The 22,608-nt window shown below is 41.4% G+C and overlaps 1 protein-coding gene and 1 long non-coding RNA gene across 6 annotated transcripts; one reads left to right on the forward strand and one right to left on the reverse strand.

The window, feature by feature from the left end:
• Positions 1-993: 993 nt before the first annotated feature.
• Positions 994-1,599, reverse strand: LOC146690574 (uncharacterized). The gene is made up of 2 exons (XR_014915842.1): positions 1,355-1,599; positions 994-1,183 (listed from the first exon to the last, which is right to left on the reverse strand). It is a non-coding gene; the product is annotated as an uncharacterized LOC146690574 (long non-coding RNA).
• On the forward strand, positions 1,098-20,704 carry dcbld2 (discoidin, CUB and LCCL domain containing 2). Of its 5 annotated transcripts, none has more exons than XM_085435736.1 (15): positions 1,098-1,200; positions 4,790-5,014; positions 6,858-6,995; positions 10,013-10,064; positions 10,149-10,221; positions 12,346-12,479; positions 12,651-12,691; positions 13,260-13,460; positions 15,799-15,923; positions 16,415-16,562; positions 17,511-17,651; positions 17,738-17,828; positions 17,940-17,989; positions 18,071-18,208; positions 19,930-20,704. In XM_085435736.1, exons 1-15 carry the CDS (start codon positions 1,098-1,100, stop codon positions 20,322-20,324), a joined length of 2,055 nt encoding a protein of 684 aa, XP_085291862.1. In that variant the 3' UTR covers positions 20,325-20,704. The 5 variants fall into 5 exon arrangements, with proteins under 5 accessions (XP_085291862.1, XP_085291863.1, XP_085291864.1 ...); XM_085435737.1 differs by having other exon boundaries at positions 18,074-18,208; XM_085435738.1 differs by having other exon boundaries at positions 17,511-17,645.
• Positions 20,705-22,608: the final 1,904 nt, after the last annotated feature.

The following is a 22,608-nucleotide window of genomic DNA, read 5'->3' on the forward strand; positions in this document are numbered from 1 at the left end:
ACCTGGATGCCTTGCTGTCACTGAGTCCACCACGAACTCCGACAGCTAAAGCTCCATTTCCAAGAATTATTACTTTGTTTTCATTTAGATTATTAGTATTGTCATATGTATTGCTTTATTGCAGTTACAATCACAGTATCCTAAACATTACTATTATTTACTCTGTAAAAAGAAGAAGACTAAGATGAAGACTGAAAAATAAAATCACAGTGAGATGTGAAATAAAAAGTGTGCAAAAAATTAATAAAATGTTAAAAGCAGTAAATTCTATCGTTTCATTGTCTATCTTTTTTTTAAATAGCACCTCCTTTGTGTTGAGCACTTTAATCCGTAAAACCCAGCATGATTTGGTCCTGTTTCAACTTTTAAATCCTATTCAGTGTTTTAATAATGGAATAGAACAATATGGCTTTATACAGCAGATCCTCTGACTTGCCCTTGCAGGATGTGATCAGTTATTATTGACACCTGTGCTGTTCCTGCTCTGCCATGTCCAAACGTGTGCGAAAAAGAGATTCTCACAAAGAGAGCTTTTGTTTTTGAAACATGAGTAGACTACTCTCTGCAGGACTTTTACCTGGATAAAGGATTTCATTTCGCATTTACTAAGACTGGGAGAGTGTGGTTTAAGAAGCAAACAGAAGCACGGATTGTAGGGTCTGCAGGGTGTTGTCTAAGTGTTTCCTTTTGGTGACCAGGTGGATTTTTGGGGGGTGGACGTTTTTATTATATGAGTGCAGCAGGTGCTGGAGGTTGGGGTGGGGGGTGCTTGCAGGCAGTACAAGACCATTTAGACCACTTGGGGGACTCGGGTATCCCAGTCCAGGAGGAGGAGCCTCGGTGGAGTGGAGGAAGTAGCTCCACAGATTGGATAAGTGTGTGTGCGTGTGGAGCGTTTACCTCCATAGTGTGTTTGTCGCAAACCACTGGACTATTGAGCGATAAGAAAAGAGAAGCAAAGAAAAAATCCTCAGGAAGACACCACCCGCGGACTGTATCTCGAAGAGATGAAGGGTTGCCTTTCTTTTTATTTCCACGGTACAGGTTGAATCAGCCGGCCAGGAAGCAAGCATTATGCATTCAGACTGCAGGCTGCTATGGGCAGAGCGGTAATGGTGGGCAGGGGACCGACAGGGGCCGGGGTTCTCGTCTTGTCGATACTCATCATTCTCACCACGGAGAGCTGTGGAGGGCAGAAAGGTTTGTACCACTCGGCAGTGCAGTGACAACTGGACGAGCTGTGTGTGACCGCGGAAACCCGCGGCCATGCCGATTTAAAGTGTAAACACAGACGTGTCGATGTTTCGTGGGATGTTTAAAGTGTGTTGTCATGGTCAACAAAACTTAAACCTACCTTACATGGCCCTGTGTGTGTGCGCGTGTACGTGGAATTGAGCACAGCTCGCCACCGCCCGTCGTGATGTTTTTCTTTTTTGGTGTGAGACGGTTGTAGTAAAACCAGGCAAACCGGTTCCTACAAAAACTGATACTGTTGGGAAATAACTGCCGCCTTATAAAACGGGTGCTTACCGAATTAACGTGCTGCATGAAATGTTTTGGCTAACGTTGAAAGCAACAGTATGCTGCTTATGTGCTTTTCCTGGTGCCCCTGTTCTCTTTAAATTGACAGACTTTTTTAATGGAGTCTGGTTTTTGAGGTCTCTACGAGAGGACCGCACGTTTGGGTGCTTGTGGCCTTGTTGCCTTTTTCAGGTAGCCCAATTTTTACTTTAAAGCTAGCATAACAACCCCGGGTAACAATATATTTTGGTTGGAGGATGCTAACCTGCGCTATATTATAGCTAAATGCATGCATATATATATTTACATTTTTATTTTATTTTTTTTTTAAAGTCAACAGTCCTCAGGTGGCCTCAGATTGGGGGTGGGGTAGCAGTGGGGGTAATGCTGTAAACACGTGGACATAGTGTGTCATAACTTGCAGTTCACGTTAACTGTACATTCACATTAATAGATGGGTGTGATGATAGACATTTGCTTTTAGTATTGTTTCTTGAGCCTGAGAGCTCTCCTTTTATGAAAGTAATCTGCACTCCTGTTAAGCACCATACAGTTGCTCGGTAACTTTTGTGAGTCAGGGTGAGGGAAGCTGCTTTGTTTTTGTCCTGTTCATCTGGATAATGTCCACTGAGAGGCTCTTACGTAACTGCAGGTCCACAGAACATCGAGTTAGCACCATGAAGCGTGACTGCTTAGTGTTATCTCAGAGCCACACACAACATCCACAGACTCTGAGGCTTTGCTTTCTCTCTCACACACACGCTCTGTTGAAACACAGCTTTTAATTTTTGAAAAAGTCTCTAAATCATCTTACATGTAATCGTTAACTTTCAGGTTCATGTGTTGTTCTCTGGAGAACAGCCAACATTTTTTTTTTTGTCTATAAAAACTAAACAAGAAGTAATACTTAGCCCTTCACTGAACACCATTACTGCATTGGATTACATAATTTAACAGGCACTGTTATTAAAAGTATGGCAGCATTAAAAACTTTGTTTTTGTTGTTGACCAAATGCTATAAGTTTTCAAAAAGTAAGAAGTTCAAGTGTCATTACATCTGAATTTCTTGTGTATAGATTTTGCATAAAGTATGGCAGATATGTTAAAGTGAGAAACTGGTCATTCTATAAGTGTTTCACAAGCTAGTGGGCGACTTACAGTGAAATCCCTGCTGGACTCAGCAGCACTGGACACTTCTGCATGTGCCGCAAAGGTCATTATAAACAACAGGAATCAGTCGCTCTGGAAAGCAAGCTGGGTTATGTGAGGACACCCTCACTAAATTAGCCCAAACATCTTTTTCTGTATTATGCTCTGCTTAAAAAAAAAAAGAAAAGAAAGAAAGATACTAGTTCATATTGGTCAACATACACTCACCAGCCACAACATTTAGCTACACCTTGCTAAGTACTCGATTGGACCCCTGCCTTAATTCTTTATGGCATAGCTAAACCAAGGAAGCATTCCTGAGGGATCTTGGTCCATATTGACATGATTGAGATCTATCAACTGTTCAGCCTGTTTGAGCACAGTCAACTCATGTTATAGAGTCCAGTATGAGATGATTTGAGCTTTGCGACATGGTGGTTTATCTTGCAGGAGATGGCTACACTGTCACTGATGTCAAAGGTAGTACTCAGGTACATGATGCTCGGTTGGTGCTGAGGTGGCAGTGTACAAAAAAAAACCTATCCCCCACACCATTACACCACCACCAACAGCCTGAACTGTTGATACAAGGCAGGATGGATCATTTATTTCCTGATTGTTTAAGCCAAATTCTGATCCTACCTCCTAGACTCAACAGACCAGGCATTATTTTGTGGGTCTGTGAGTTGTAGCCTCAGTTTCCTGCCCCTAGCTGACAGCTGTGGCACCCAGTGTGGTCTTCTGCTTCTGTAGCCCCGCTACTTCAAGGTTTCATGTATCAGGCATTCAGAGATGCTCTTCTGTGCACGTTGGTTGTAATGAATGGTTATTTGAATTACTTTTGCCTTCCTGTCAAGTCAAGCCTCTGACATCATCTGGGCATTTTTTGCCCACAGAACTGCCACCCACTGGATAATTTTCTCTTTTATGGGTCATTCTCTATATTCCCAAGAAATGGATCTCAGGAAAATCAGAGTACATCAGAAGTTTCTGAAATATTCAATTCAGTCTAGTCCATCGGGCAACAAAAAGAACGTTTAAAGTCCCTAAAATCACGTTAATTCCTCATTATGATTCTTAGCTTGGTCAACTTTACAATTTCTCTGTCTAAATGCATTGAGCTGCAGTCATGTGATTGCCTGATGAGATAATGGTGTTATCGATATGTTGAACAGGACAGCTTTCGACATTTTCCAGGGTTCACATGCATTGTCATTGTTAGCCCCTTTTAAAGGCGATGCTTGCCTCGAGTTCTTCACCTTTTTCTCAAAGACACCCTCTGGAGGAAGCTCATTTGCATTGCTTGTATGCAACGTCATTGTTTCAGTCTCTACCCACTGCTTGTGTCCATAGCACAAGGTAGGAATGTAGACAGACAAGCTAATCAACAGTTTTACTGTCACATCTACATTACTACACTACTTTAGTTCTTCCGCTTCACGCTGCAAAACGCCCAAGTGTGACGTCGAGAGCATCACCTGACGAAGTCAAGAGAGCAATCCTGAGACCAGCAAAGTCGAGCCACTCCCCTACTTGGCTGCTCCTAGAAATTCTCTCCATAAAATTCAGAGAATCGCATCAGAACTTTTCTGACCAGTTTATGATGTCATTGTGGTTAGAGCCATCTTTTATATACGGTCTATGGATATAAACATTTTATGTATAACAACTATTTTGTTTACTTTTTCAAAATGCTAATTCAGTTTGAGCAGACTAAAGGTAAAGCCCCAGCCAGATGTGAAGCAATAAGCTGCTAGCTCGTTGCCTGTTTATACTTGTATTGGGGATCATTTTGAACTGCGGGGTAACTCAGCAGGACAGTGCAAGTTGAACTGACTTAAAATAAACCTCAGTTGTCACGTTTTTGCAATTTAATTGCTTAAGGAAACATTAAACCTTACATATCTTTGCTTGTTTTAAGTGAAACTGAGTAAATATATCCTCTATTGCAACAAGATCTCAGTGACCATGAACACAAACTCAACAAAAGCTAGTTTTTGCCCAGTAACCAAGAGATGTGGTGTTACTTTTATACTTTAGATGGTGTAAATCACACCCACTTTTTTTTTCTTTTCTTGCGTTTCTTGAAACCCAAACTGTTTTTTTTGTTGTTCCACAGGTGATGGCTGTGGCCCCAGTGTACTTGGCCCCGAGAGTGGGACTCTGTCCTCTCTGGGATACCCAAGGACGTATCCGAACAACACTGTGTGCGAGTGGGAGATCAGTGTGCCGCATGACAAGAGGATCCATTTTCTCTTTGCTTTATTGGACTTAGAAGACAGCGACTGCCAGGTCAACTACCTCCGCCTGTACAACGGCATCGGTCCAAACAGGAGCGAGATTGGTGAGGGTGACAGGCGGATGTTAAACTAGACTTAATGTTTTGTAGAGGGCAAATCCAAGTTGTTGTTAAAAATAAACATGCAGTAAACAATACAGAGTAAGGGAATCCTGCTTGTTTCTATATAAAGCAGCAGATCAGTCTGTGATAGGTTTTTGTCAGGTTTTGGACTGATCTTTGGAAAGCCCTTCTCTGTGCGTCATTCTAACACTGCCTATTGGGTGTCAGAGTCTAACAATTTTCTGAAATCGACAGTTCAACATTCACACCCACTCTGTCATGATTGGCCGGTGTCCAAAGATGAGAGAGACTGTACCCACAGTTTAATCATTTTTCTCTAGCTTTCCTTTCTTCTGTCACTCTTCTTACAAATAATGAACTGCCATACTACTGAAGAGACTGTGTCATTGTTATTAACCCATTATCTTAATTCTGTTGCGTCTTCCTTTTCTTGATGATGTCTGGCTTTTCACTTCAATGTTGTGTGCGGACGTTTGAAATGCCTGCAAACGCCTCTTCTTTCAGATGAGCTTGGAAAACGCGTCTTATGAGCAGATAATGAACATTATCTGTTTATAGGCACAGGAGAAATGTGGTTATTACATTAAAGGAGTTAAATGTCAGGAAATTGGAGGACCTATTGTCTTTCACTGTTATAACCTCGCCATTGTAAGTTATTAGGCAGATTTCGCCCTGATCTCAGCCAAGGGTGGATTATTTTAAGCTATGGGTGTTTTTGGGCAGTTTAATACGCTAAAGTCAGAGTCATTGCATGATGCTTAGGGAATATAAAGCCTGCTAAGGTCATGCGTTTGTTTCCAACATTGGTCTTTGCTAATACGAGGTGCTAATACATACTACTAATAGAGATGCACAGCAGCGTCTCTGAGCCTTTTTATTATTGAGTTTCTCATATTTTTACCATCAGACGTCTAACCTTGGTAGATCAGAAGCTATCAGAGCAATAAGAAAACTTTGGCCTATTATCACAAGTGTTATATTTAGTATAAACTGAGCAAAACTCGTTTTCATTGCCAAAGCCAGCCATCTTTCGTCCCCCCCGTCTGAATGTGTTGTTACGTTTGTGTTGCTATATCAGATTTAAAGTAACAAATGCTTAAAATAATCAGTTGTAACATTTCTTACATCTCTTTGCTATTTCCAATCAAATGTTGGCTTTAAATGATTTACAAAATACTGCACTGCTTTCATCTCACACAGCCTCAGCAACAAGTTTATGCCTCCTAGAATATTGGTCAAATTCTAGTGAAATGTGCACATGTTGCGCTCACGGTCAAGGTCACATTTGTCATTTTACGTGCAATAACCTGTGAATTGAGCCGGATGAGCTGCTGCCTGATTGTGAAAATTTTCAATAACCAGATTGACATTGTCCCAAGGTTTTTGGAAACACTGTTGCCTTATATCAATCTAAAATATTGCTATGTATGGATGTAAAGCATTGGAAAGTGTATTATAATACATGATGGTGCACATGAATATCTCAACAAATATATCAGTCTGTGGCTGACGAGTCTGCATCATATATGTTGTTGTTGTTATTATTATTATTATTATATATTTATATTATAATTTAGGCCATTATGACCATGAAGGAGGTGTTAGGTTGCTCTTTATCAGAAGGGTCTTATAAAGACCTGCATTTAACTTGGTGAATCCTGGAGAAAGAAAATTAGATTGAATTTTCCCAGAATATATCCGAGACACTCCTCAAGTCCATCTTACTTAATGAAACTGATGAAATCTTGTTTTTGTGGTTTTGTTTTTTTGGGGCATTAATTTGTGTAACTGACCAGCCTCTTTGTTTCCCTGTTCTGCTTAACAGTGAAGCTCTGCGGGTTGGGTCTGAAGGTTGAACATCTGTTCAATTCCACTGGCAACCAGGCCACTGTGCAGTTCATGAGTGGGACCCACCATACTGGACGCGGTTTCTACCTGTCCTACTCCACCACTGAACACGCAGGTAACGGCAGACTCTCAGCTCACCCACGCCGAAGTCTCTCATTGTCTTCTTATCATCCCAGCCTGCAGTAACAGTCGTGTGGTTCAGAAATCTCAAGTTTGAGCTTGTGTGCACGTCTGCTTCGGCCCCGGGGGTGGGGGAATAAGACTTGATTCAGCGATTGTGAGTTTGGGTTAATCACAGCTATTTCGTTCTGCACCTTCACATTATTTTAACAGCTCTGAAGTAATCTGGGTGTTCTGGAAAAGTCTTGCACGCAGATCAGTAACACATGGGTTTGTCTAAAAGCTGGCAACCTGTTACTGTTGGTGTGTAAGAACTGCAGATCTCCCTCCTGTTGGATCATCCAGTTTTCTCTATGTTTGTCAAAAATCCTGCCGGTGTTAGTGGATGAAAACGTCAGTCGATCAGTCCGGGCAAAAGTGATACACCTAACACCTAATTGGCCAACACTGCAACCTCTAGATGGGACTGTCTAAGTTTTCTGTTTCTAATGGGTAAAGTTGGAACAGGTCTGACTTTCTATGGCTGCCTTAAACATCTTTTTGAGGATTGTGCATGCAGTTTTTCCACTGGGCCAATTCAGATGTGTCCAAACACTTGGAACCAAGAGAATCTTTAATGGGGCTGGGCAGGGAGGGTGACTCGTCATTTTATTTTGCTAATTTAATCATCTGCCTCTTAAAGAATTCCATTTGGTAAATAACAAACTGATGTAATGGAGTTGAAAGCACGCGCATGCTAATAAATAGATATTTGGCCATTGTGCACATTCTTGGTGCTAGTTTCTGGGAAATAACCCTTCTTCAATGTCCACTGTGCTTAAAAACAGTGTCACTCTAAGTCATATTTGAAAACTAGTGCTTTTGTATTGCCTGGATATTTAATATCATATATTAGTTGCAACAAGTTAGTCAATTAGAGGCTGCAGAACATCCTTTCATGTGATTGCTCGATTTAGATCCTTTGGCTTTTTTCCCCCCAGTTTAAAAAGAAAATGGTTCTAAATATTTGTGTGTTTGTGCAAAATGCCCCTTCTCACACACCGGCTAATATGTTCTCATACTGACAGTGTTATATGTATGTTGAATGTTTTTATGATCAGGACCAATGTAGATGACATGCATGCCTCATTATCCTATATGCAAACGATATCCATGGTGATAAAAAGACCACACAAAAAAAGAAAGGTGGGAGTTGAATAGAGAACTGTGTGTTCACTTCTGTGGCGACGGCGCTCGAGGCCGCATGAGAGGCTTTTTACGATGTGGTGTTTGCTCACCGCTGAATACGAATTTAAACATGCAGCAAAGATAAGGAGCTGCTCTGCTGTGACTGTCTGGAATTCCAGCTGCAGTATGTGCAGGGTGATCATGCTAGTGGGCATCGTTTCAGATGGCTGTTTTTCTTACATAAATGCGAGAACAGCGAGGGGTGGCATGAGCAGATGCTAACCACTGAATGTGCACAATTTTGGGTTTAGTCAGATTGAAAATTAGCAGCATGCCATGACTGGGGGGAAAAAAGTAAATCTACTGTTTTCTTACTGGATGTGTTCCCACTGGGCTGTGATGGTTAAAGCTGAGTGTAGTTAATGAAAGTAGCAGGGAGGGGGTGAAGGAAAATCCAGACTTTTTGGGAAGTGGAAAAGGGGCAAAGCCACAGTGAAGCCACAATGGCACTGAGGGGTAAAAGGAAGTGAGAGTAATTGAAAAAATATTCATGGTTTGTGGTTTTATTGTAAGACTTGCATCCTGTGAGAAAGTCCTAATTGAGCTCAACTGTGATATATTACACAGTAGTGAGGTTGCAGGATTAGATGAATTGTAACGGACACGAGAAACAGCCAGTGGCAGCTCGATCCAAGGCACTCATGTTAGAGTTCTGCACAGGGACAATGGGGACAAAGCTGTACGTTAGCTTAATTACCAAGGATTTAAAATTAGAGATTTATTTCCTTAGTAAGCATCTCCCTTGTTTCTGAAGACGTGCCTCGTCATGTGGATGCTTTGGAGATAAATGGATAATTGGAGCCACAAGAAGAAAGCCGCAGCAGTGACGTGTGTGCGATGCAGTAATATTTTTGTCTTGGCGGTTATCTCAGCTCGACTGAATCACTGCAAGGCAAACAAGGCCATCAGTGCGCCCAGCCACTTTTTCCACAAAGGCGCTGATGTGCGTGATGTCGTCTTGTAACTGATGCATGCAGATGAGCGTGGGTAGACAGTTTGCACAGCTAAGTAACTGAGTAACCATGGTGATTGGGGGTGTTTGTCATTTTTTTGACTCATTGGTTGGTCTGCCAGATAAAGGGTTTTATTTTTCTCTTTGTAATGTGGTGAAGACTCCCACACACTGACCATCTCCACGAGGTTTATTTACACTTCTTAGTAGCCCACATCATCCTGTTGGACTTCACGTCCACACCCAACTGACATACCTCTCCAATAACACACATCCTTCACTGGATGACTTTAACGTGTTCGACCTGGATGTGAAAAACAACCAAAATTGCTCCAAAATGAACTGATTCCAGCTACTTAATGCAATTACTTTGCTGTGTTTATTTGTCTGCTGTGATCCAGTGAGAGTGAACTGAACATCTGCTCGCTTGAACAACACAAAATAAATAAAAAAACATTTCAACCTGAGTGCTCTGGATGGTTGCTTTTAGCCATTCTAGCAGCGGTGCACTCTGTTGAATGGTCCATCTCACCACTTTGCTTCACAGCTGTTTAATGTTTAATGTACCCACCCTCGTGGCACTCCGAGGAATCCCAGTGGGGCTTATGATTCGCTCACTGTCACCGTGAGGCCAAATTTAGTCAGAACGTTGGATTTGTCGAAATGTATGTTTAACATTAATCAGCAATTACGATGATGATTAGCTGGATATGGTAAACGGTTCAAAAGGTAAAGAAACTGAAAGGGTGGATTTAAGAAGAAAATAAAAGTGGGTGATACTTTATCAAGAACATGCAGAGACCAGTTCTGATGCTGTTTATTTGCCTTTGCAGATCTAATCACCTGCGTGGACAAGGGAATGAACTTCACCGAGGCAGAGTACAGGTAAACAGAGTTTGCTTTTTGTGCATGTCGGCGCACTGATTATACTGGTGGATATGAACTGTGAACGTGCCGCTCTCTTTTTAGGAAGTACTGTCCGGCAGGCTGCTTGACATCTACAGAGGAGATTTCTGGAACTATACCCAATGGTTACAGAGAGGTGGGTACACGCCCCGTCTATGCACAGACATACACGTGCATCGCTTTTATTTATGTTTTCTTAGCTACAAGTTATCTTTGTGAAGGAGGCGAAAGGAGCGGTGGCTCAAACGTGTCTTGGATTGATGACCTCACAGCACTCCCGCTGCGTGTGAGGTCACGGACACTAAGTCTCTGGTTGATGACCTCATGTTTAGAGCTTGAGGATGTCTCATAAGGAGCGAAGGGAGGAAGGGAGCGAGAGAGGGAGTGGTGCTGCTGGCTGACGGGAGGATAGGGAGGAGCATGGGGTTGTGCTTCAGGGAACGAGGCGCCCCACAGGAACAGAGGAGGGGCAGGGTCAGCGGGTGAAAGGGAGGTGAGATAATAGTTTGGCTGAAAATAATAACCTTGTAATCCAGTCCAGCTGCAGGGGGGGGGGGGGTGTGTGTGTGTGTGTGTGTGTGTGTGTGTGTGTGTGTGTGTGTGTGTGTGTGTGTGTGTGTGTGTGGAGAGCAAAAAGCCTGAAGAGTGAATCAGTGTGATTAGAGGTTGGAGAAACCCTTTGTGTATGTGCATGCCTGAGCCGCTTTTGCTTGTGTGCATGTGATTCATTCATGATTGTGTCTTTGGGAGTGTGGAATATGATGGTGAGTGTGTGTGCGTCTCTCACAAGGATCAGTTTCTACACCCAGATCATAATCCTGCAGCTGACTTTAGTTTTTTTTAATAATTTTACTTCACAGATTTATTCGGTGATCCATGTTCTGGTATTTATTTATTTATTAAAATTCCCATCTCCCACTTATAACACGTGTTAGCGTGGTTTCCTCTGCTGGAGGCAGGGCACTGTGGTTTGGAGCATTGCTTTGTGTTTGTGTTAGGGGTTTTGGCTGGCTCTCTTAAGGATGCGGTATGTGTTTTTGGGGAAGTTTAAGAGTCACACGGAAAGTGTTGATTGCTTGTGGCAGCCTCTAACTGCTATGTGTGTTTGTGAATACATGCGTGGGCTTGTCACTATTCCCCCCCCCTCCCCCACAATGCCAGCGTGGGTCTTTCCCGTAAGACGATTTTCCCCCTCGCACCACCAGCTGCTCATCGGAAGGAGCTCGTGGCCAGAGCGGGATCAGGTTTTGTCAGTTTCTCAGTGATGTGGCACCAGGTTTTGACAGGAATGCAGCTGGGAGGGAATCATTACCTTCATTGCCACTTATTATCCTCTGTGCACAGAAGTGACATCATCCTGACTCATCAGCCTTTATCTCCCTCAGTTTGAAGGTTAAGCGTTTATGCTGCAAAGCGGTACTGCCTGTTTCCACTCAGCAGCTTGAAAATGGAGCAAATTTGTAATGGCACCACATGTGTGCCACATAGGAACGCCACTACTACTCAGATTGTCTTTCCTTTCCCAAAACTTCATGATTCCAAAAAGTTTAACTCTTCAAAGTCTGTGTTTGGGAGGTAGTAAAGATATGGTTTTCAATCAAGCATTTTTCTATTGATGAAACAACTTGTGGGTCCTCTGTTTGGGGGGGGGAATCCATCCTCTGCCTATCCTGGGAGGCTGGAGCCTGTCCCAGCTATCACAGGGGAAGAGGCGGGGTGCATCTGAAAGCCTTTTTCTAGTCTGTTTCTACTCTATATTCAGACTTTATGCTGAAAATCTTTGCAAACTAATATGACCAGTCGTACATTAACAACATCAATGACAATGGCCCAACAGACTACAAGTCACAAGACTACAACATGCGGTCAGCATTCATGCAGACAGGAACGACTGGTAGAAAACAGAAACCTCAAGACTGGATGTTTCTCTTGTGACCTGCGAGGTCTGATAAGGTGAAAGAAGTGGACTTTTTAGGTGATTTAAAGTGGTTATAGTAGAAAACAAAGTCTCTCTGAGATGACACTGTTTAACTTTCATTCAAATTTCAACCTCTTTAAATGTCCTTGAGTGATTTACAAATAGCAAGAATTTTTTTTTAATCTCGTGAAAAGTACATTTCAGATGTTAGTTGTAGCTTTTATTTTGGTGAGTCAGATCTGACTCACTTACTCTTTAGTTAATCTGATCTGGTTTGTAACAACAAAAGGACATAATGATAAGAATATATCAGTTTAATCCTTTGTTCCTTTCGTTCCACAGTCCTCCTCTCTGTGTGTGGCAGCAATCCATGCAGGTGTGGTGTCCAATGCAGCAGGAGGGAATATCAGTGTGGTCAACAGCAAAGGCATCTCTCACTATGAGGGCACACTGGCTAACAATGTCACTTCCACTGTGTAAGAGATTCACCACAGTACACACATGCTCTTCTTCTCTGTTTGCTCCTCTTATTAAACGAAATGTACTTGGTCTCTGTCCTAGAGAAGGTTAAATATATATGCAAATATAAATGATTCTGACAGTTTGGTAATCATAATATTTGCTGGATCTTCTTTCTTACTCCTTAGAGGAACTCGGTCAGATAGCCTGTTCACCTTCACGACCAACGGTGAGTCATCCAGGGTCTTTGCTGTATTGTTTTTCCTATTAAGGACCTGATTTTCAGATTCTGTTCACTTGCTGTCGATGACATGTTTTTGTGAGAAATACAAGATACAATTTTAAAATTGATTTGTAAGTAAGTTGCTTAAATGATTTATAGGTTGCTTAAGAAACATCCTCAGTTTATCAAACGGGGGAAAAACAAGGGAAAGAGACACTTGTTTAAAGAATTATGATGAATTTCACTTCCTTACTGTCATTATTTTGGTAGGGGTATTTTTAGGTGCTTGTATGGCATTATTTTGTCAGGGGGCTTTTTAAAATGTGATTGTCTGTAAAGAAAATATCAATGTCCGAGCTGGAAAATTCTACAGGGCTCCAAATCTTATGTCAGAGACTGGACATCCAAATATTTTGGGGGACGTTCCCCTGGAATTTCTGTTGCTACAGGCATTATCAACTAGGATGTAAATCTTGAAGGTTACCTTTTAATGTAATGCAACCCAAACTTTATTTCATTTCTTAAAGATTTTCTGTTCTTATTACTGAAGCTAAGGGTCTGTTTGTGCTTTCAGGCTGCTATGGAACGCTGGGTTTGGCATCTGGGGGCGTTGCTTATACTCAGCTCAGTGCTTCGTCTGTGTTGGACTGGAGCACTCGTGTGTGGGCACCGTCAGGGGCACGGCTCAAAAAGGAGGGACTGCCATGGGCCTCTTCTCAGAGTGACCAGCAGCAGTGGCTGCAGGTAGATCTCAAGAAGGAGAAGCGGATCACAGGTAAACAAAATTCTAATAACAAAGTTATGTTCATTCAATAAACACAACACATACACATACATTATAGCCACTGTCTCTAATTTAGGTTATAGGCTTAGCTGTAAAATCTCACCAGGCTTCAGTGGATGATTGGCTGGTGATTCTCTGACGTTGTCTTGTGACACCTTCCTTTACACAAACGTTGACCTCATCCTCAGGATAAACTGTGACCACATACTTAATCTGTACCTTTACAAAACAAGGTCACCTTCAGGCGAGCTGATAAAGTTTGCAAACCTTTATGAGCAGTGGCTTCAGTGTTTAAGAAAGTTTGGCAGCTTTTGAGTTACATATCTGTAAATTTCTCTTTTCTTATATGCATTGTTGCTTTGTAATATTATCACAAATCAGTTAGATCAGTTTATTTCAAACATTTAACAGACTAAACTACAGTTGACATATACAGACATTCAACAAAATAAAACACCAACTATTTTAATCAACTGTATATAAGTAACTTAGATTTAATGTTTGAGTAGAAAGAAGTATTAACATATACAATCCTTCCCCCTCCTGTCTAGTGAATGATCACAATAATATCTTACTTTCAAATCACATACCCATACAGGTGCATTTATACCTATCCATTGATATATACATGTAAAGAGTGAACGTATTAATGTATTCATGTACACATATTAGGGCTGTGTGATAGGACCAAAATCTCATATCCCGATATAAGACTTCTATCGTCCCGATAACGATATAAATCACAAAAATGTAACATTTTCTATAAATTCTGTAAATCTCGGGCAGCTCGACTTGCATGAAGTGTTTCCAGCTGGGCGTCGTGTACCTGGAGTCGAATGTTTTAACCGATGCATGAAACTATACATTTTTAGATATGTTGTAACGGCCGCCGTTTTCTTTGTGAGTATTTATTACACGGCGTGATGCGGGGAAAAGCCTGTTCTAACGTTTGAGTCTAAGGTTTATTTTTTACCACCTGGCGGCTCTTTTTTTGCTTCTCATCCGTAAATACTCTGCAGATTCTTTCACGTGATTCAGTTTATTTTGAAAAGTCTCAACAGGATCTTGAGCTTTATTGTGAAAGGTTTATGTGGAAAATAAACCAGCGGACATGCGATGGTTTTACCGTTGTTGTTGCTAACCACAACGCATAAAAACAGGCGCTTGTCCGTCTGTAGTGTGGTTATATTAAATATAAAAGAAAGAGAGAACTTTAAGAAATTAATATAGCCACTACAGTGACCATCAAAACCATGAAAAAAATATTGCCCGAAACTTTATTTTGCGACACCACGAAACAAACGATAGCAAATGATACGATAGACGTTTTTATATTGTCATCCGATATATATCGAACAGCCCTAACACATATGTACATACACTCACATGCATATGTACATATACAGCTTTGAATGCCTATATGGACATTCAGATACCACTCAGAGCTTCCTCATCAGTATTTTAGGAAAATGTTTGAACATTTCTGTGTATATGTAGTGTGCATGCCATGGGCACAATTATAGCCCCTTCCAGACATTTGTGTTATGAGTCATTATTGTTGTTTTCAATTCAGAAGGCAGTTGCTTACTTCAGAGCCTCTATAAAAGGGGCGGGGCAGTTGCACCACTGGCAGGCCACAAAAAAATATAAAAAAAAAATATATATCAAAAATAGAATTCAAACTGGTCGTAGCAAACGGCTGCCCTTCCCTGAGCCTAAATCTGCCGCTGGGTTCTTCCTGTAAAAAGGGAGTTTTTCCTCCCCACTGTTGCAAAGCGCTAACGCAAAGGGGATCGTCTGGTTATTGGGCTTTCTCTTTATTATTGTACGGTTTTCACCTTACAATATAAAGTGCCTTGAGGAAGTGTTATGGTGATTTGGCACTATATACGTAAAATAAAATAAACCTTTTGCACATTAATGAAATAAACAATTTTACAATATCATGACTTTTTACTACTTATGTTATAATATAATTTCTATATAGTGAGGGGAGGTACGCCATCTCATTTACAACAGAGGCAAAGACTTGATCAAAGCTGAGATGATGATTGCATCAAAACAGATTTAAGAGATACCAGAGCTCAAGCTTCACAACAAATGCATTCCATGTAAACCATTTACTGCATGTGGCGCTTGAGAATGCCTGATGCAAGACTGTGGTTTCCATAGAACTCAGTATCTCTTCTCATCTCTGATAAAAACGGCAGGCGGTAAATACAGGATGTAGTAAATGGGGAGTGATTCTGGACACAGCCGCAGTCCTGAGCTTTCAGTCGAGTCAGCTGTACGACATCTTCCTGTTTCCTCTCTCTGTGCATGCGTCCAGGAATCATCACCACTGGTTCTACCCTCAGCGAGGAAAAGTGCTACGTTTCAGCATACCGGGTCCTGTACAGTAACGACGGCAAGCAGTGGTCCGGCTACAAAGAATCAAATTCTGTACAAAACAAGGTAATCAATAAACCCTGCTCGCTCAACAGTTACAAAAACAAAAAGAGTGCAAAGCAAAATGACGTAACCCCCTTCTTCCAATTGGTGCAGATGGACCAAAATATCACTTTAGAAGTCTGCAGAGACACTAATATGGATTGTTACCAGAGCAGCTACTATTGACTAAGAGATGTTTATGGCAGGAAATTGGAGCAGTCAGTGGTTTGAGTTAAGTGCTGTGGTAGACAAGTCTGGACACTCGGGCATTAATAATGGATGGATATGGATTTAGTGGCAGAGTTCTTGGGCTGAAACTGCTGTCTATCAGTTCCTTTCTACTGGGATTCTCAGTCTCATATTGTGTGGAGGAAAGTAATTATTAGCTTGCCAAGTTGGAAAGTAATCAGCTTATAGTGCATTTGTCCTCAAACTGAATTGTTCCTGCAGCTGTTACTACACTTGGGTTCAAACCTCTGACACAAATAAGAGAGCTTGCTATTATTTTGTGTTAGATTTTTCAAGGCAACAACAACTACGGAGACGAGGTGAGGAATAACTTCATTCCACCAATCGTGGCCCGGTTTGTGAGGATCAATCCCATCTCGTGGTACAAGAGAATTGCACTCAAGTTGGAGCTGCTTGGCTGCCAAGTTCCTTCAGGTAAATGGGGTGTTTACTGGCAGATCAGCAAAGTGAGCTGATCAACACAGATGTATGTATTGTGCAAACGTTTCGAGACACCACTCATTTCTTTATATTTTGCTAGGCTTTCTCTCCAAAGTTTTTCTTGTACCTGATTATTATTCAACTACTTAATACTGTCATATGAATAATTTAAGCAAAAAAAAAAAAACGACACCAAACTCGGATGAACTATAATTGTCTCAAACTAACCAAAGAGCCAATTTTCAATTTAGATTTAAATTTAAAATCTTTGTTACTAGTTACTAGATGGTTTCAGAGGAAGAGTGGTTGGCCTGAAACCTGAAGTCTTAAGGAAAGGAAACATGGAGAAAAGAGATGCCAAATTACAGAATAAGAAAACTAAAAAATCAGTGGAAGGGGAGGTCAAACAGCAGTGACCATTTTACATGTAAAACATGGTGGAGCTGCTTTCATGGTTTGGGGCTGTATTTCAGCTAGAGGTGTTGTCAAAGTTGGTGCAGTAAAAACATATCTGAATGGGGGAAAAAAAAACACAATGGAACACCCCTAAGTCATGAATTGACCTCCCAGGGCTTGGATCTCATTACTGAAGGAGTGTTGAATCATCTTGATGGAACAGAACAAAAGGCAGCCAACATCCAAAGAAGAGGTTTGAATGTCTTTTAAGATGGACAGCTATTCCTGAAGGCTGCTTAAATAGATTATACAAATGCTGCCTAGTAGAGTTCAGGCTGTGTTGAAGAATAAAGGTGGTCATACCAAATGTTGACTTTCAAGCCCGTTAGAATTGTACAAACTGTGGATTTCCATTGAATATTTCCACATTTCATTAACTTGCTAGAAAAAAATGTTTCCATTTTCCCAGCAACAAATAAAGAACTGCAGGGTGGCTTGAGACATTAGCACCGTACTGGAAGTACATTTGTATTCATTTATTTGCAGAAAGGCGCACGACAGATTTGAGGCCAAGGATGTCCCCTCCCCGTCGTACTCCTGGCGGCACAAAACATCCACCTCACCTTGGCCAAACAACACCTACCCCAAACATAAGAAACACCACCATGCCTCCCCATACTGGTAAAGGTGCGTGCAGTTTTTGACAACAACACTTAAAAAAAGTATTTTATATTATAATAACTTTGTGCATCCCCCCCCCCCCCCCCTTTTAGATGTGACTCTGGCAGCAGTCCTGGTTCCCGTGTTGGTCATGGTCGTGACTCTCATACTGATTGTGTGCTGTGCTTGCCACTGGAAGAACAGGTATTCATCTTCTTTCTTCGTGTTTTTGTGTGTTTGTTTTTGGGGGGGGGGTTGGGTTTTTTTTTGTTTTTTTGTTTTTTTTGCCCTTTTGACTTTACTCGTCTCTGGCAGGAAAAAGACTTCTGAGGGAACGTATGATCTTCCTCACTTGGATAGCACAGGTACGTCATCGCCGTGCAGGACAGCTCAGTTTGCCTGGATGTGTTTTGTGGACTTACTGTTGCACCTCTGTGCATCTGTAGCAGACTGGTGGAAAAGCATGAAGCAGCTACTGCCCTCCAAGATGGTGGAGACGGAGGATTCGGTGCGATACAGCAGCAGTGAAGTCAGCCGGCTAACGGGGAGGGGTGTCGTACCAGGGCTACATGCTGAACCTGCAGGTAAATGCTGTCGCCTGCAGTAGCTGCTGAAGTAACCAGGCGTTCTTAGTACAGTGCTAATTTTGTCGAATTAGGTTTGTATTTATTGACATGCAGTGTTGGAAAAATGCATCTGCAGCCACCCTGATTTCTTTTTTAAATATTGTTTTTATGCATATTTGTTACACTTATACATTTCAGATCATGAAACTAATTTTAATCTTAGACAAAGAAAACCAGACTAAACACACAGTGCGGATTTTAAATGATGATTTCGTTTATTGAGGGGGAAAAGTGATTCAGACCTACCTGGCCCTGCGCGAAAATGTAATTGCCCCCTAAACCTAATAACAGGTTGTGCCACCCTTGGCAGCAAAAACTATAACCAAATGTTTGCAGTAACATAACGACTAATCTTTGACATCACTGCAGAGGAATTTAGGACGGCTCTTCTTTGCAGAATTGTTTTAATTTAGACACATTGGAAGCTTTTCCCAGCATGAACAGCTTGTTTAAGGTCTTCTCATTGTCCTGCTGCGTAACCCAGGTGTGCGTGAGCTTCAAGGACTTCCGGAAAAAAACAGAATTCAGGATTCCACCAATGACTGCAGTTAAGTTATCCTGAAGCAGCCCTAGTCCATGACACTACCACCACCATGTTTGACTCTTGGTTTGATGTTGTTCTGGGGTCTTTTGTGACCTGGATGAGTTGTCGATGTGCAAAGTTTTGTTGAAATTTCTCCTATTGTGGATTGTGTGGTTCACTGGAACCTTAGAAATGCTTTTCTAGCCCTTTTCTACTTTAGCTCCAGACTGATAGTTGTCAGTGACTTTGTTTCACAGCTGTTTCTTTAGCTTGTAGCATGATGTGTTGCTTTTTGAGATCTCTTAGCCTGCTTCAGGTTCAAAAGGTACAACAGGTTCTGTTTGAGTGATTTCTTGATTCAACAGGTCTTAATCAGGTCTGGTTGTGGAGAGTGACATTTTCCACAGGTTTCCAAAAAATGTCATTAATCACAGTTAAGTGGGGGAAATTGTATTTTAGCCCCCTTAATAAATGATATAATTTAAAAACTCAAAATTTTGTGCTTACTTGTGTTAAAATTGGTTTGATCTGAACCAATTAAGTGTGACAAATATGCAAAAAAATAACAAATTGGGAAGGGGGCAAATATTTATTCACAACACTGTAAAATGTGTTTCTATCTAGTGTTTTCTTTTTCACACAAATCCAGAATCAAAGACTTTCACTTCCTGTCTGTAGCACACATTCAATATCTGAGTGGTATTTATCTGATGTCCTCTAAATAAATCACACTTCTTAACATGTCTAAACTATTTTTATCAGTTAAATGTTGGTTTTGTTCTTTCTGTAGAGTATTTGGCTAAAACAAAACAAAAAAAAGGATTGAATAACATACTTTTATATATACCAGTTTTTCCCACTTCAGGGCAGAGTTAAGTTTTGAAGAGATTAGATATTCAATTAGTTCCACTAATTGCAGGGTTAGCGGTTTGATTTCCCACATCCTGGATTGCTGCTACAAACCTCTGTGCAGCTGCAGATTGCTTCTATAAAATTAGAAAGTTAAAGGCTTTTGTAACATAGAAATTCAATTGTTAATCGGTTTCCTTAGTTGCTTAGCATTCTAGAGAATTTGGGAGCAATTTCAAGAAGTAACCTGGTATCTGTATGATGCCCTTGATTTTTAATATTTCTTTACTGTACACTTTCCTTTCAGAATATGCCCAACCACTCGTAAGTGGCGTAACAACATTAGGAGCAAGGTCAACCTTTAAACCAGATGATGGGCCTTCCCCAAGATACTCTGATCCAGACCTGTATGACGCCCCCATCTCTTCAGGTTTATGCCACGCCTACGCCGAACCCCTGCCATCTTCAGGATCTGAATACGCTACGCCCATTGTGGTTGACATGGGTTTGAAGCAGCCCTCGACTTTGTGTAATTTCATGGGCACCAGGCCCGGCTCACTGCATCCGTGGACAGACAGTGGCCAGTCAGGGAGCACTGCATACGATAGACCCAAAACCTCCACTGAACTTGCCACACCCACTGAGGATCTGACTTATCAGGTACCTCAAAAAAGCACTCAAAAGCCAACAGGACAGGGCTGAAAAGCTTGAATGCACATGGCCTTAATCTGCCCCTCACTACCAACGCGACCCAGAGGATAAAGATGGGGTTGAGTTGAGAGCCGTTGAGCTTTGTGCTTGAGTCTTGAATGAACACTACCTTCGCTTTAGATTCATCCGGAGATGTCTGTTTCCTAATTGTTTCTGCATGGCCACAAACAGCTTGTGTAGTGCCATTAGAGTCCTATCACTGAAATCACAAAGATGAATGTGCTCGTGCCAGGCGTGAGTCGGAAATGGATGAACGGAAAGAGTGGAGGGTGAAAAGAAGAAAGCTGACTACTATTTGATAAAGACTTTGTCCCTGTTTTGTGATTTTTATTTTTCTCTTTTTAAAGGTCTTGCATCCTGTGAAACTGTGATTTCCATTCTGCCGCTGTCTGTTACACACTAAACTAGATCCAACTGAAATGTACCCGATGATTTACATCCATCGAATCTGAGGGTTTTCGTACTGAATTAATTGCATGTTGAGGAGTTTCTCGTTTGCAGCGAGACTCTTGCTTTCCACGGTACGTCGTTGTCTTATTTTGTTTTAAAAGCATGACTTGAAATTGTGTATAGTTCTAGTAATTCCATTACTGCAATCCTGTTTAAAAACTCAAATGATTTATGAATATTTATTTTTTATTTCACATCCTGCTGATAAGGAGAGACTCTTTAATAGTAAGCATCCCGCCACTCAGTAACGCGCTGTTATCGACACCTGACTGACAATAAATTTTGTTTTATAGATGTATAAAAGAAAAGGTCAGGAGAATCAATCCAGTGAACGTCCAAAAATCCTTTGAAAATACTCTTTGTAGTATTGGGAGACCAAACGTTGCCTTTTCTGTGTTTATGCAATGTTGATTCACAACAGAGCCGACTTTCACAATCGTGCCAACATCCCAAGTTTAGCCAAATAAACATTTGCGCAGTCTTAATGATTTATTTTTTTCTGTTTTCTACATTGTTGGATGAAAGAAAAGGTACAAGTAAAAAGCGGTAGATGAGCAAACATGTTACAGCTGTGATAACTTTATAGTTTGTGTGTTTCTTAGATCGTGTTTTGTGGATCGTGGTGATTGTCTGGTGATGAAATTGGGTGTTGTGACTTGTTCCATTATTCGTATCTCTGTGCATCAGTGTCTGTACGTGCGTAAAGCTGTCGTCATATTTTGGCCTTGTGGGGTTTTTGGACAATTTACAGTGTGGCTTATAGTAGGACGTCGTCTGTAGCACCGATAGACCTGCGTTCCTCTCCTTCGCCTGTGCTACTCATGTGCAGGTGGAGGAGAAATGCAGAACAAGCTGCTTCATATCTTTTACAAGAACAACAACCTGATCCTAAAGGTGTTGTTCCAACAGCTGTACCACTGTCACGCTTTGATCGTGCTCAGTAACCAGTTTTCCAGAGCTCCAGGTGCTCCCTGGTCACAGAAGGGTTGAGTTTGTGGCTCTCACTGATTGTATATAGAAATAAAGAGTTTTTAAAAGAAAATGTTGTAGTTCTTGGCATTTTTCAAGAAGATTTACTAATTATTTGTCTGTTTCTGTTTAATGTTTGGTGAAAGAGGTTCTGGGTTGAATCCAGCCCGGCGGCCTTTCTGTGTGGAGTTGGATGTTCTCGTTGTCTGTGTGGGTTCTCTGGGTTCTTCTGCAGGTATTCTAACTTCCTCCCACAGTGCAAAGACATGCATGGGTTTAGGTTAATTGGTGACTCTGAATTGACAATAGGTGTTAATGCGAGTGTTGGAGGGTTAACAGTCTTTGTGTTAACCCTCCAACAGGTTAGTGGCCTGTCCTGGGTGTACTCTCCCTCTTGCCCTATGACAGCTTGGATTGCCTCCATCCCATCTATGACCCCGAGCTGGATAACGAAGAGAATGGATGGATGTTTTTCCTTTGTTTTTGTTCTTTTTTGTGAAAGCTTTTTAACGTGACAACCCCACACCATAAAAGATGCCTCCCCCTTTAGTCTGAACTGTGAGCTATCAACTTGCTAAATACTGCCACGTGTTATGTTCATGTTTTCTCCCCACCCCAGAAAGAGTAACATGGGTATCAAACTACTTCCTCAGGATTTGCTTGTCCAGTGTGTTGGACTGCCAGTGTAGCAGTTAACACACGGAAGACTGGCAGGAGACAAAATCCCAGTCTAAGAAGCTAGAGTACTCCCGGCCCCAAGCCTGGATAAACGGGATTGTGTAAAATCGAATCTACAATCAAATGTGGCTCAATCTGCTGCGGTGACCTGTTGGGAAATAAGAGAGGGGCCAAAGTA

The sequence above is a fragment of the Copadichromis virginalis genome, linkage group LG16 (genome assembly GCF_057382275.1).
Source record: "Copadichromis virginalis isolate Kocher_CV1m ecotype Utaka linkage group LG16, C_Virginalis_male_GT1.1, whole genome shotgun sequence".
In the NCBI taxonomy this organism is placed as follows: Eukaryota; Metazoa; Chordata; class Actinopteri; order Cichliformes; family Cichlidae; genus Copadichromis; species Copadichromis virginalis.